This window comes from Coturnix japonica, chromosome 10 (genome assembly GCF_001577835.2).
Source record: "Coturnix japonica isolate 7356 chromosome 10, Coturnix japonica 2.1, whole genome shotgun sequence".
Lineage (NCBI taxonomy): Eukaryota > Metazoa > Chordata > Aves > Galliformes > Phasianidae > Coturnix > Coturnix japonica.
This window is the reverse complement of record NC_029525.1, coordinates 10499462-10513504: the sequence shown is the minus strand read 5'-3', so window position 1 is coordinate 10513504 and position 14043 is coordinate 10499462. Positions and strand designations below refer to the sequence as shown.

General features: G+C 44.5%; 1 protein-coding gene across 1 annotated transcript; it reads right to left on the bottom strand.

Moving 5' to 3' along the window:
- Positions 1-9248: 9248 nt before the first annotated feature.
- Positions 9249-13896, bottom strand: MEX3B (mex-3 RNA binding family member B). Its single transcript, XM_015873013.2, has 2 exons — positions 13321-13896; positions 9249-12581 (listed from the first exon to the last, which is right to left on the bottom strand). Exons 1-2 carry the CDS (start codon positions 13577-13579, stop codon positions 11161-11163), a joined length of 1680 nt encoding a protein of 559 aa, XP_015728499.1. The 5' UTR covers positions 13580-13896; the 3' UTR covers positions 9249-11160.
- Positions 13897-14043: the final 147 nt, after the last annotated feature.

The following is a 14043-nucleotide window of genomic DNA, read 5'->3' as shown; positions in this document are numbered from 1 at the left end:
CAACTAACAAATCAAAATGCTGTTTCACTGCATCGCTCTAGCTGCCATCAGTCTAGCCACTGTATTCCTATTGTCACTGTATTTATGTCCTTGTACAGAGAAATTATTGTTGAATGCCAGGGATTAGCCACGCTTGCTAATTCCACAACATTTCACACTTCTATGCAGAATTGTAAGCATATTTTATTATAAGTTAACTTAGAGATTCCCCTTCTGAGCACACTGACTAAACAGGTCTGCCTTTCTCTCAAATACACAGACTTCAGATATGAGCAATTGCAGTCATGTCAGCAGCGTGAACTGTGATTTATGCTTGTCAGAGATTAAAGTTAGATGTAGTCCACTTCTAAGGAGAAAATAAAAAGCGGAATTTAACAGTAAAACACAATTGTCTGGCTCCACTCTCACAAAACATTGGCTTCACAAATCTCTGTGTATCAGTGAAAAGCACGAGAGCTGTGCATGTAGGGTGCTACTGGAAGATTCACCAGTTTTTCTGGTTTGCTGTCATTTTACCACCACTACATCAATAGTTATCTTAGCCTCAGATGTCAAGTCTTTCTGAGCCTCTTGGCTGGTTTCCTGAAGATAATGAATCTTATCTTTGAGCAATTTTTGAAGACACATTGGCTTTCCAATCTACAACGTAACTACCTTCCAAAACAGACACAGGGGTCCCATGTTCACCGAGTTTTGATGTTTACAGAAAATTAGGCCTCAGATAGTAAACTGATACTAGCTGCATATTTCTCCACAGCAATACAACAACCATCCCTCAAATTTTACAGTGTTTTAAGACTCTGAATCATGTAAAAACACATGGCTCAGCTAGAGGAGAGGTGATACTGGGAGCAGAGGAGATCACAAAGTGTATCTTTAGTTTAAGCTGATCTAAAAAAATACAGGAAATGCAGTAATTTCAGGGAAACAGCTGTTAACAATTAGCAAGACACAGGCTATCTGCAATTCTACCCCTGCAAGAACACCACCCCTCTGACCACAGCAGAAAGGGTGGGTGGTTTTAACTTTTTCACAGGCCTGGAAGACTCCTCTAGATGATTTTACCAGGACTGGGACAGCAGTACTAGAGCCATACTCTGCAGGGTCCAGGAGATGTAAGCCAACTGCAGAGAGCTCTGCTGCAGTCACTCCTGCTCTGCAGAACCAAGCTAGCGGCTGCCAGATGTGCTCAGGTTGCAGGGGAAAGCTGTGTCCCCTCATAGCAGAGCAACAGATCTGGTCTCAATGGACCAGAGACAGGGATCACTGGTGTGGCTTTGACTCTAATACCTGACAGAGCTCAACACAAAGTCAGGCAGTGGCTGGGAGAGAGCAGACTCTGGTAATTCCCACAAAAGGTCTTCACTCTTTAACAAGCTGAGCAAAGACTTTTTTGACAAAGTGTTTTCCTCCCTCTCAGCTTCTGGATGGAGCATCCTAGAAATGAAAAAGAACACTACGAAGTTGAAATGTAACCTGATGCATTTTGGACTGACAAAAGTTCCAGACAAGTCAACAATAATGATACACCAAACCCTTAAACTTGGCTACGATTTTCTCATGTGAAAAGAAGTTCGAATTTTTTCCCTTTTCAAGATGTAAAGTAAAGGATATTCACTGGTATTACTGTTGATTTAGGGGGAGCTGACTAAATCAGTATGGATCACAGGATGGAAAGATAACTGTGTTATCACTATAATTAAGAGTTCTACTCTAAAGGTAAAGATAACAGACATTCAGCATAAACCTGTCAGTTGAAAACTGGCCTTTGCAATTTGGGGTTTGGAATCAAGATATTTTCCTTCTGGAAAGAAAAGAGAATAAATAGCATTTTTGTACTTCCACATCTTTTTTGCTACTTACTTAGAAAAGTAACAACCAGCATCTTAAAAAACTAATTTCACCAGCATTTAGCCTTGAATATACGCCAGAGGTAGTTAATACTTTAAAAGATGGAAAACTTTTAAAGAGGCAATAATGCATAAAGAGAAATGCATACAAGGAAAGAGGATCTTAAACAATACTAAAAATAAATGTAGCTTAAAAAGATCCCTTAAAAACAGCTGTTGACGTTAGAGATTTAATTAAAATGTAATTAGTTATACGTTCTCCTTTGAAATGAACAAGCATATTACAGCTTTCATCTACAATGAATTCCCTTTTACATTCATACCTTGCTTTTGCCTGTTTAAAAAAAAAAAAAAGCAAGGTTTTACAGGAAGTGCTATAAAAATAGGATAGAACTACCTAAAATTTTACAATCAAAGAAAACATAAAATGAGTTTTTTTACATACTGATACAAAACCATCTTCATTGTGCATGCAGTGTTCGTGAGATACTTCACAAGTGTTCCTAAATGCACAAAATAATAGAAGATAAAGACAAACGGATGAGGGATGGTGCTCTCCATAAATTAGCACTTTAATGTCTGGAGAAGGATTCTGCAATAGGTCACTGAGAACTAAATCAATCTGACTCCTCACATGTCATTTACCTGAAAGAGAAATGCAGCACGAGCATTCACCACACACAGATCTGTACAGGCATCATGCAGCCAATGGCTTTCCCTGCGGATAACACCTTATGGAAGAGCACTGACCTGGTTTTCTATGGAAACTACTTGGAGGCTTTCAGTCCCACTATGGATCTGCAGCCTCAGTCATTACAGTCAAACTCCACATTAGACACTCATGCAGCAGTAGACATCCCATAGCTGCCAAGGGCCACACAATGAGACATTGTCTGACTTAAAAGTAATATAATTAGGCTTATGGGAATGACACTGGTGGATGGTGAATTAAGCATATCCTAACTTTGCATAGACCTTTCTTTGCCTATTTGACTACCAGTCACCTTGGGAAGAAGCAAAGTCTGCTATCAGCAACAGATAAGTTTGCTGCAAAGCCACAGAGATTATAAAAGTGACTTTTGACTTGAAAAATCACAGTTGGAGAAAAGTGCAGCCTCATAACAGACACACACTCATAGGGGGACTTCACTTCTAATTACGCTTTATTTTTTACAGAGTGGGTGAACCAAGATGCTAGAAACCAGCTCTCTAGTAAGATACCTTATGTTCCTATGGTGGTCCAGTACTGACCCAACACCCATTGTAATGCCCAATACCAAAACAGTTTTGAGGTAGCAGTAAGCAGGATGAACATAAAGCTTGTAGCTGAGTAAGAAGTGTGACATTCCTCTTGTTAACAGCCCTGCACATTTGTGTATGCACTCTCTCTTCACAAGGCTGACTTTCTGCAGAGCCAAGGAAGAGCTTTCCAAGAACCATGTGACTTCAAAGACTGAGGACATTTTCTGCTGAAGTGGGTTTTTAATTCAAATTAGTCATAGAAAGTTACATTTTTGTGGCCTGAAAACATATTCATCTGCGTCAAACATGAAGTAGTTTCATAATTGCATGTGATTGAAACATATTTTTTAAAGAAATGACATAAGGAAAAAGAAACCAGAGTATCTGTGGGGGTTTAAACCTCTCCCTTGCACTTGTGCAACTACCACAAAGAATTGCATAAAAGTATCATTTAACTAACGTTTTCAACAACAAGTGTCATTTAAAAATGAGTGTGATAAGCCTCTGGAAAACAACACAGGCACCAACTGAATTACCTTTGCAACAACCAGAAAGGCCAATGTGGTGGAAGGGTGATACAGAAGTGTAGTAGCAAAGGGACCGGGACGAATAGAAGTGTTACAAAGGAAAAGCACTCACCTATCTCTGAAGATCTGGGCTCACAGGGAAAAAACTTCACAAGGAGCTCCACCAACAAGAGATACTTCCCCAACAGCAGTCAGCCCTTCAATGAGGTCTAAGAGAAGTGCAGCCAGGCTGCACCCCTTCTAATCCCACAGCTGAATTGCCTTCACCTGTGCTTGCAGGGCTGACCAGGTCCTTTCCCCAGGTGCTCAATCAGTGGTTCAGGCCATGACTCGTTACCATACAACCTGATCGTCAACTGCAATTTCAACATTAGGAAAAGCTGAGCATGGATTCCATATTATTTAATTAAAACAAGGCTCATGCAAATTCCACTGTTTCCAGCAATTTTTGCCATTTTAAAATATATTGCCTAAGACCTGCACAGCTGTGGCCATATCATTATGCAAACAGCATCACAGGCTAGAGTGGTAAGAATAGATCTTATTAGTCTTATAAATTACGAACAATTTCACAACATCAATCCCCTTCCAGTTCTTTATGAAGAAATCATTCTTCTTTTTCTCCTCCATGCAGGAAAAGCTCTATTCAGTAAGAATATTGAATAAGAACACTGCATAGGCAGGGATTACTGCATCAGTGCTGCGTGCTTTTGTACAACACTATTTTCACGTCCATTTTCAAGCATCAGTGATGTCATACTAGTGAGACCAGAAAATTTCTACTCAAGTTGCCTTTCCATAGCTACAGCAAAGACTATCAGGCCTATATGTGTGGCACTGCAATCCCATTTTTTTCCCTTTGTTCAGCCCCCCACACCTGTAAAAGCCACGGAAAGAAGGATTGCACTTCCTTACACTCAATTGTCCCATTAACGCATTAAAAACAGAAAATTGAAAACAAACAAACCACAGCTTTCAAATATAATCCAGTTCTATGTTTGTTTGCTCCAGACCAATATGATTAACACATGCTAGCTACTGTTAACTGATTAATTAGGAACTATCAGTAATAATATTTTGTAAGTACATTAGGATTTCCACCTCAGGATATTTCAATAATGTCAATTAATTAATTTTCACAATGCTGCCTTTAAGTAGGTGTCATTAGTTCCTTCACAGATGGAAATACTGAAGCATATAAAAGGTGAAATTAATTAGCTGAGATGATACAATGACTCTGCTGCAGAACTGAAGATCCTGAAAAACACTGCTCGTTTTCTGACTCTAAAAGCGGTATGATTTACTCGCCCTTTGCAGCTAAACAGTGGAAATGACTTCCAAATGTGTCACAGAAACTTTTGTGACTCTATCAAAAACGTTATTTCTAGGTCGTGATCTCAGTGATATTTTCTTTTGATTAAAATAGCTTCTACTTTTTAGTACAACCATCCAAATATAAAGAGCATCAAAAGCAAATAAAACCTTCCTCTAGATCTATAACAAACTGGAGCGTTGCTACTGCTTTATCAGGTTTAAATTAAGGCTCTTTTGCAGAGTGTGGAAGTGAATAAAACATAAAGACAAAGGACAAAACAAGAGAAGGCAGACTATTCAGCCATTCACGACAATCAAATATACAAGGCAATCACCATTCACGCTAATGAAAAGTGGGCCAGCAAATTCTACCTCATATGAAAGGCAGAAGAGCTCTTATACATGAGAGAGAGGAAAAAGCACTTGCTATATTTTACCTCTGTCACAAGTGGAATATCGAAAACCTCTTCTTGCTCCCCATTTACAGCTAGCGAGGCCATTTCTCAGTGCAATCCTTTATAAAAGTCTGCAGATTGCTGAAGACAGCTAATCAATCACATTTGTACTGGTGAAGGTATATGGTGCATTTAGTACAGATGTATTTAATTGACTGATTTTTATTTTTTTTTCACCAATAATCTACTTACTAGTAGAGGGTGACAATTAATTATAATAGAAACAGCAATAATTTCCCTAACAAACAAACAAAAACACACACACACAAAAACCCACAATGATAATAGGGAGACAAATTAACTGTGCGCCTTTGATAAGATTCTGTACGTATAGAAGCCGTTTTCTGCCACAGTTCCACTTACAAGGAGATCAAATTCTGATCAAATGGCACTTCTAGTGGTTCCACAGGGAACAAATCTCTTTGTTTCATTCTCTGGAATGCAGTCCAGAATGGATGGAGGCAACTTCTGGTGCCATGGCCCCACCTGATGCTGCATAAGGTCACAGATATGACACTGTACTCACAATATTGTACATGTATCTGTCTTTAAGCCTATGTCATAGAGTTGCCCCTGAAACACATGTATGGGTAGCATTAAAGAATAGCCTATGTATCAAAAGCCTAAATGATTTTGATGCAACTTCATCACTATATGACACACGATGCCGGAATGTAATTCCCTAAAACTAAGCCAGGAAAAGCTTTTTACATTTTAATCAAACATAGGAATTAGATGTAATCCAATTATTTTACATATCCAACTGTGAAATCTCATTAAAATCCTTAATATTAAGTAATAAAACTACAATAAAACTTTTTCTATTTTTTTTTTTCAGTTAGTTTCCATTAACATTAACATACTGAAAAAGGAAAAACTTCTTACTCCATATTTTTCTGGTGGCTCTCAAGCTGCCATCGATCTACATAGGCATATATTGAACACATTGTCATATACATGTATGTATCCATGTGTATACAATGAGAAGAAAGAAAGGGAACATAGCAGTTATGTGTGTCTTCTAACATCACTCACCATTGGATAGAGCGCAAATCTACCTGCAAACCCAGCCCCTGAGACGTTTGCCAGGTGGACAATTATAAAAAGGTAAATCAGAAATTCAAATGCTTAAACAGCCTTTAACCACACTGGATTTAAAATACTCTTTGTTCTTTAATTCAATTATCTCTGCTAGAAAGACAATGAATACAGGAAACACAAATAAACACAGGCAGGGTGAATAATTGCTTTCTGCTATTTCTAGATTGATTAAATGCAATACGCACCAGCATCCTCTCCAGTGGCAGAATTCCCATTCCCTTCACTGACAGCAAAGCTGTCATTTCAATTTCTAGAATGGCAAGGCAAGGAAAATGGAGGAGGGGGGGGAAAAAGGAAAGAAGAAAAAAAAAAGAGGGGTGAGGAGGGTAGGAGAGAGCAGTAAGAAACATCAAACAAAAAGCAATCTAATGGAAGTACATGGCTGAACTAGATTCTTACTGCTAACTTTAAAGTTTGCTTCTCAGTGTTATTTCCATTGATTTGCCTATCTATCTATCTATATCGGTCTTTCTATATCTGTCTGTCTATCTATCTATCTATCTATCTATCTATCTATCTATCTATCTATCTTTCTAAAGAGTACATTTAGATCAAATTGATCATTATGATTTATTTGGCAACAAGATAATATATTAGAAAGACCTTTCTCCTAAGTAAATGGCTCCAGCTTTGATGTCTGATTGTTATGCAAATTGTGTGGAGAACCAGAGACATAATTAAGATCAGGGTTTTGTATATGATAATTCTCACAACTGAAAACATATCCTTTTTTACAATAATGATGTGTTTTTGCACTGGAAACCAAACCCAAGCATTTGTGAGGACAGGAGAGCAGTGGGTGCCTCTTGCGCCCTGCATCCTCCCATGGCTGCCTGGAGACTGCAGGGGTGAAGCCCCCAGCCCAGCTTTCATTACCAATGCACAAACTCTTGGAAAACAAAGTGATCTTTGTTCTGGAAGACAAACATTGACCGTATACATATATGTATTTCACAGCACTCAATTAGAAACTGAACTTTGCCCCTTTCTCAGGCTTTGAAATCCTCCTGCGCCAAACACTGGCCCGTGTTCTCTGGTTGTGTGGGCACTCCTCACACACACCATATGGCCCCAGACCCTCAGATGAATTCAGCACTGATTTATGGCCCCCGCAATCTGAGGCACTGACCTGCAGTGTAAATCTGGCCAGGGATGTGCACTGAAGAGCAGCACACTTGTGTAGCCTGTGTGCTCCTCCCGTGCTGGCTCTGCTGAAGGGCACCGGTCACCATCAGCAAAAGACAATGGATTTTACACACTGTGTGGCATGGAAGCAACAGGATGAAGGCAATGGACACAGCACCTCAGAAAGGCCCTCAGAAACGCTGATAGTGGAGGAGCTGCAGGTGGGCACTGTTACTGTCTGGTAGCCCCTGTTGAGTGCAGGACATGAGGTGCCGGCTGGCTCATCAGACACCAAAGCATGAGCAAAGCAGACCAGTCCCTTTGCAGGTGAAACAACTGCTGACAAGGAATGAGCACTGGCAGTTGCTGTAAGGCACCACAGGAGTCCCAGCAGGCCATCTTCCCTCCTCAGAACAACACACACAGCGAACAGGAGCAGCACAGCCCAGGGGTGCTGAGAGGCAGAAGAGAGAGCTGGGGGGCATGGGTGGAGAGGTCACTGGCTGCGTTTTAGCCACAGTTTAGTGGTGAAAATAACAAGTCCTGCAGGACAAGCACAGGCAACGAGGCTGGTGGCAATTAAGGAAGCAAGGAGCCGCATTGCCCAGATCAGGGCCTCGCTGCCCACCCCACAGGGGCTGCTCCTTAGGGGCACTGCTGCTGCCTGCAGTCTTCTCAGCCACTGCCACTAATGTACGCCATTGAGCCGCCCAGATCCGTACATTAAAGGGAACAAAAAGGAGAAGAATTTAGTTTTCGCTCTTTGTTCACCCTTTTTACCTTCTGGTGTCACCGATCCTGATTAAGCAAAGTGATCACATCCACTTTTTTATTTATAACCATTTTCACAACCTTTCCCAGGCGCCAGCGCAAGATGCTTACACTGAAACAAGAAACGTATTGACACGTGTTGAGCACAATTCCTAAACGTTCATCGTTAAGAATATACACACTTGGACTTAAACTTCCTGACCCCTTTAAAGTAAGAGATTTCGTGAAGGTCTTTCAATAGCCGTGCCACTTCTGCATTAAGCACAACATCTCTGCCACTCTCCGGACTCCTTTCTACAGCACCGGTTCTTTTTGTTCACCATTCAAATGACAAGCTTCCCCGAGACAAACGCGACACTTCAGTGAGGAATTTTAACTCTGTAACTCAGACGATGCCACAATCGCAGCTAAATGAAAGAAGCAAAAAATCAAATCGAATCAAACAAAGAGATCCCATCATCCCCTGCCGCACCCTCCCTCCTCCCCTTCCCACCCAACAAGCAGCTCTGGATTCCATAAAAGAGATCAGAGCGGAGCAGCTCTGGCAATACACACTGCTAAGCACGAAGTAAAACACACTAGATATGCTCCATACACAGTTTGGGTTTGTTTTGTTGTTTTCGCTCGCCTGCTGCAAAATGCACCGGCACGTTCAAAAACAAACATTTCAAATGATCTGCAGCCACCTTTCTGAGATCTGCTCTAACACGCTTCACCCAGCAAGTTCTCTTACACACGTTGACTACGTTCAGCACCAAAATCCTGCAGTGTTTGCCTGGTGGGTTTGTTGACACGTTAGTCAGAAAGCTTCTGTACTTCCTTTGCCCCTATACGAGTGCGGGCACCATCAAAAGCAAACAAACTTTACACAGCAATAAATTTTTTATTCAAATAAGCTTGTCAGCACCAATTATCTGAACCACAGCTGCCAAATACCAAGAAGCAATTTCAAGAACTCGGGGAAGACACAAAAGCCCTTGTTCTGCTCTAGGAAATGCTCAGACTGGGATGAGATTCTGAAACCCTGTGGAAAGACGGAGCAGGACCGGCCGCGTTCAGCCCTCTATCAGCACAGTGCAACAAAGGACACACCCCTGTTCTGTGCTTTGAGATGACAAACCCGAGAAGCTGCAAGCTTTTCTTTCTTACATATACTCTATTTGCTAAAATGTAGCAACACGCATGAAACCGAGTTATTTTTCACGACCAAGAAACAGCATTTTAACACGTGGAATAACCTCAGGGATACGCCATATATATATAGATATATACATATATGAAATGAAACCTTCTTAAAAACACGTATTACAGCATTATCACAGGAAGGACCACCCTGGAAGCCTTCACAAGCCGAAGAGTCCCAGCAACACCAACATGACACAGTTCACACTCAAGTGATACAAGCAGGGAAGGAAGGAAGAATTTCCAGCAGAACCTCTCAGCGCATCAAATCAAATCACCACACGGCGAACTTTTGGGTTGGTTTGGTTGGTTGTTTGCTTTTTTTTTTTTTTTTTTTTTTTCTGTAATATTTTATTTATATAGAAATACTTAAAAAAACATGAAGTAGCACCATTACTTAAGTTTTACTTTTATTATGTAGAACTTTAAATGTCAGAAAAATAAAACTCTTGATACAATTTCAAATCTTGTCTCAGCAAATATAATATTAGTATTTGACCATGAGGTTAAAGGCCCTTTATCATAAAATAAAATATACTTTGTTTTTTAAACTTTGCTCAGTAAAGTACATTTAAGCTCAAGTAACGTCACCTACATATACATAAACAAGTGGTAAACAAATGTATTAAAATAGAAATACTAAAACTATAGTGGTGCAACAGAATTTTTTTTGTAATTTCCACTGAATTCTATTTATACAAATGTTAGAAAGCTTCAACAGTTCCTTTTGACATATGTTTATACATTTCCATTTCCGTAATAATATAGAATAAAATATGCTTTATATCACTGAATAGAAAATATGCTGGGTGAAGCAGATTTAAAAGATTTTCTTTTGTTTTTTTTTTCTTTGTTCTGAACCTATAAAATCTCCATCCCAACAGAATACTGTTCAAAGCATTACACGTCATATGGTTTGTAATTCCGTTCACAATTGTGTGATATTAAAATAATACAGTGTTCTTTGCCATAAGGCCATACTAAAATAAAAAAGATTTAACCCAGCTACAAAAAAGTTCACTGAACTTAAATTAAAATACTTGTAAACATCTTTGCAATATGAAATATAATTTTTCAAGTCAAAAAAGAATAAAATACTTCAATCTGTATTAATGCAATTTATCTTTAAAACCTTTAAACGTTTTCATATATATAAGAGATATGTTACAGTTTGTTTCTTTTTTTTTTTTTTTCCTTTTTTTTTCTCCTTTTTTTCACTTGGATAAAGCTGCAGTTATCGTGGTTTTCACAGGAACTTCTTGCCCTTTCAAGAACATTCAGAAAAGTCTCCGCCCATAGATTTAATTGTTTTTTTGCAATACGCATCCTAGGAACTACCAGCACTAAGAGTCCACACACCATTGGCATCATCGTAAGCATCTCCTACTTTTGGGTTTTTTTGTTTTTCCAACAGTTTTTGTTCTTTTTTTTTTTTCTTTTTTTCTTTTCTTTTCTTTTTTTTTCCTAAAAAAAAAAAGGAAGATTTGGAAGCTTCGTATTAAAGTACAGTGTAAAAACTAGCCTAGCACTAGAATGGAGTCGCCCCTTATTATGTATAGCATGCACCACACAGCACCCAGCTGGCCGCCGGGCTCAGGAGAAGATGCGGATGGCCTGGGTGACGGCGCTGTGGCACACGGGGCACTCCGGCTCGGTCTTCTCGCAGATACGCATGGCACACTCCATGCAGAAGAGGTTGTGGCCGCAGGGCACCAGCGCTGCGATCACCTCGCTCTCGAAGCACACCGAGCAGTCGCGGCTGCCCTTCCGCCGCATGCCCGATGATGAGCAGGACGAGCTGGACGACGAGCTGGATGAGGAAGAGGATGAAGCTGATGAATCGGAGGGCAGACCTGGCAGATGGCCGCCCAGCCCGTTGGCGTACAGCGGGTAGGAGGCAGTCAGCAGCCGCCCACCCGGGTCGCTGCGCACCCGGCGTGCCAGCGGGTGCTCAGGCCCCGCTGCTGCTGCGCTGCCGTGCAGGGGCGGGGAGAGCCGTGCTGGGGGTGGAGCACTGCCGCCCCGCCTCGGGCCGCTCACCAGCAGCGCCAGGTTGGCATTGGCGGGTGCAGCGCCCGGGAAGGCGGCGGCAGCGGGCGAGGGTGCGGGCGAGGGCGGTGCAGCTGCAGGGCCACGCTCAAACTGCGGCCAGAGGAGGGCAGCCCCGGGCGGCGGGGCGGGTGCCAGGTCGAAGCCAGGTGGCGAGTCGAAGGGCAGCTCGGAGCAGCAGTCCGGGGAGGAGAGCACATCTCCACCACCCCCGCCGTAGACGTAGCCGTTGGCACTGTTGTTGTTGTTGTTGCCGTTGTGGGTGAAGCTGAGTGCCGGGCTCGGGGGGCTGTAGTCGGCCAGGCGGGCCCCGCCGCCCCCCGTGCCACCCCCGAAGTAGGAGTCGGTGGAAGCGCTGCCCAGCGAGCTGGAGCTGTCGTTGCGGTAGTTGCAGAAGGGCTTGCGGCCCGGGGTGGGCGTGATGCTGGGTGGCGTGGGCTTGCTCCACAGGCTGCCCGTGCCATTCAGCTCGAAGCCAACATCCGTGCCGTTGGCGTGGAAGTCGTTCTCGTCCGTCAGCTCGATGATGCCGCCGGTTCGCATGGCGATGTGTGCCTCGATCTCCTCCCGTGCCCGGTCCACGTTCTCGGGCATGCCCGTCACCTCAAAGACCGGCTCCTTGTCCCGGCTGGGAGTCACAATGTAGGTGTGCGTCTGCTGCTGGATGCGCTTGATGGTGGCCCCCTTGGGCCCCACGACCAAGCCCACCACGCGATAAGGCACCCGCACCTGGATGGTGGTTTGGCCGGGCAGGTTGGGGGGGCCGGGGACGGTGCCGTTCAGAGCCGTGTTCTTGTTCCGCGAGGCTCGGATCATGGAGAAGTGCTCGGCTGCCGAGATGATCTCCCTGCGGGCCATGGCCACATCTTCCTTTCTGCCCGTCACAACAAAGAGCGGCTCCTCCCCGCGCACCGGGGTCTTGATGTAGGTGTTGGTCTTCGCCCGCAGAGCTTTGATTTTACAACCTGGAAACGAGATGCGGGAGACGGAAGGAGAAGGGGAGGGGAAGGAAAAAGCGCGGGGGAGAACCGGTTACAACCCATTCTTTGGGTGCAGCTGAGGTTGGGGGGAGGGGGGGGGGGGGTGAAACACACCCACCCGCAGCGCGCTGCCCCTGCCCGGGGCGATGCTGGCACCGCGTCCGGGAGCGATGTGCAACGCGACGGCAGCCACAGCCCTGGCACGAGCCCAGCGGCACCGCGGGCGGCAGCGGCACCAGCTGCGGGCACTGCCCGGGAGCTGCCAGCGCTCAGCCCCGAGAGCGGCTGCAACAAAGGGCAGCGTGCAGGGAGGAGGCACGGCCGGAAAGATGAAATGCGGTGCGATGCGATGCGATGCAACGCGAGCAGCCCCGCACAAAGCTCAGCCCGCGTTGCTGCTAAGCGCTTTCCTTTCGGAAAAAAATAAAATCTGTTCTGAGGAAGCTGAAGAGCAGCAGCGGCCGCAACGAGCGAGCAGCGCTCCCCTATGCGGATGCTTTATTGCGATCCCATTGTTCCACTTCCCCGCTCCGTTCCCCTTCCTTAAAAATAACCCACGGTTTCCAACTTCGGGGGGACGAAACCCGCGCCGGGGCTCCCTTTTGTCCTCGTTCTCTTTAACACAACCCAACTCGTGCGGCCAGATTTCGCCTTCTCCCCCTATCTATCCTTTCCCGGCGCATCCCGGCGCCCCGGCCGCGCTCTTTGTACGCCGCTCACCCACCTTGCCTGCCCACGATCTCAGCGACGTGCTCCGAGCTGGGCACCGGCACGCACTCCGTCATGTTCACGCTCTTTTTCCGAGGCTCGCTGTCGTAAATGGAGCCCGCCTCGTCGTTGTCCAGCCCCAGCAGGGAAAGCTGGTCCAGGGCGATCTGCAGAGCTCGCTGGTCATCCAGGGTCTCTCCCCCTCCGCCTCCTCCTCCTCCTCCGCCGCCGCCGCTGCCGTTCCGCTCCATGTCGGCGAAGAGCGAGCTGGGCATGGTCCGCTCCGCGCTGCAGCCGCCGCCTGCGCCGGGCTGGGGCGCGGGGCTCCGACACAAAGGCAGCCCGAGGCCAGCGGGAGCGCGGGGCGGGGGGCGGGCGGCTGCCGCAGCCGGCGGGCGGTCGCCTTTCGCTGGGATATTTTGTATCTTTCTTTCTTTTTTTGTTGTTGTTGTTGTTGTTTTTCCTCCTCCTCGCTCCGTGCAATCCGGTTTATAAGATGGTTTCGGGACCCCCCCCACCGCACGGCTCCCCCCTCGAGGCTTTTTTTTTTCTTTTTTTTTTTTTTTTTTTTTTTTTTTTTCCCCCTTTTTCTCTTTTTTTTTTTTTTTTTTTCCTCCGAAAGAGTAAATAAAGATTACGAAAGAGCCGTTTGATGGGCATAAAATTCCCGATTAAATGTCACAGTCAAGGCTTAAACCGCATCGAGGAAAATAGTATTTGGTGGCTTTAAACTCTGTGG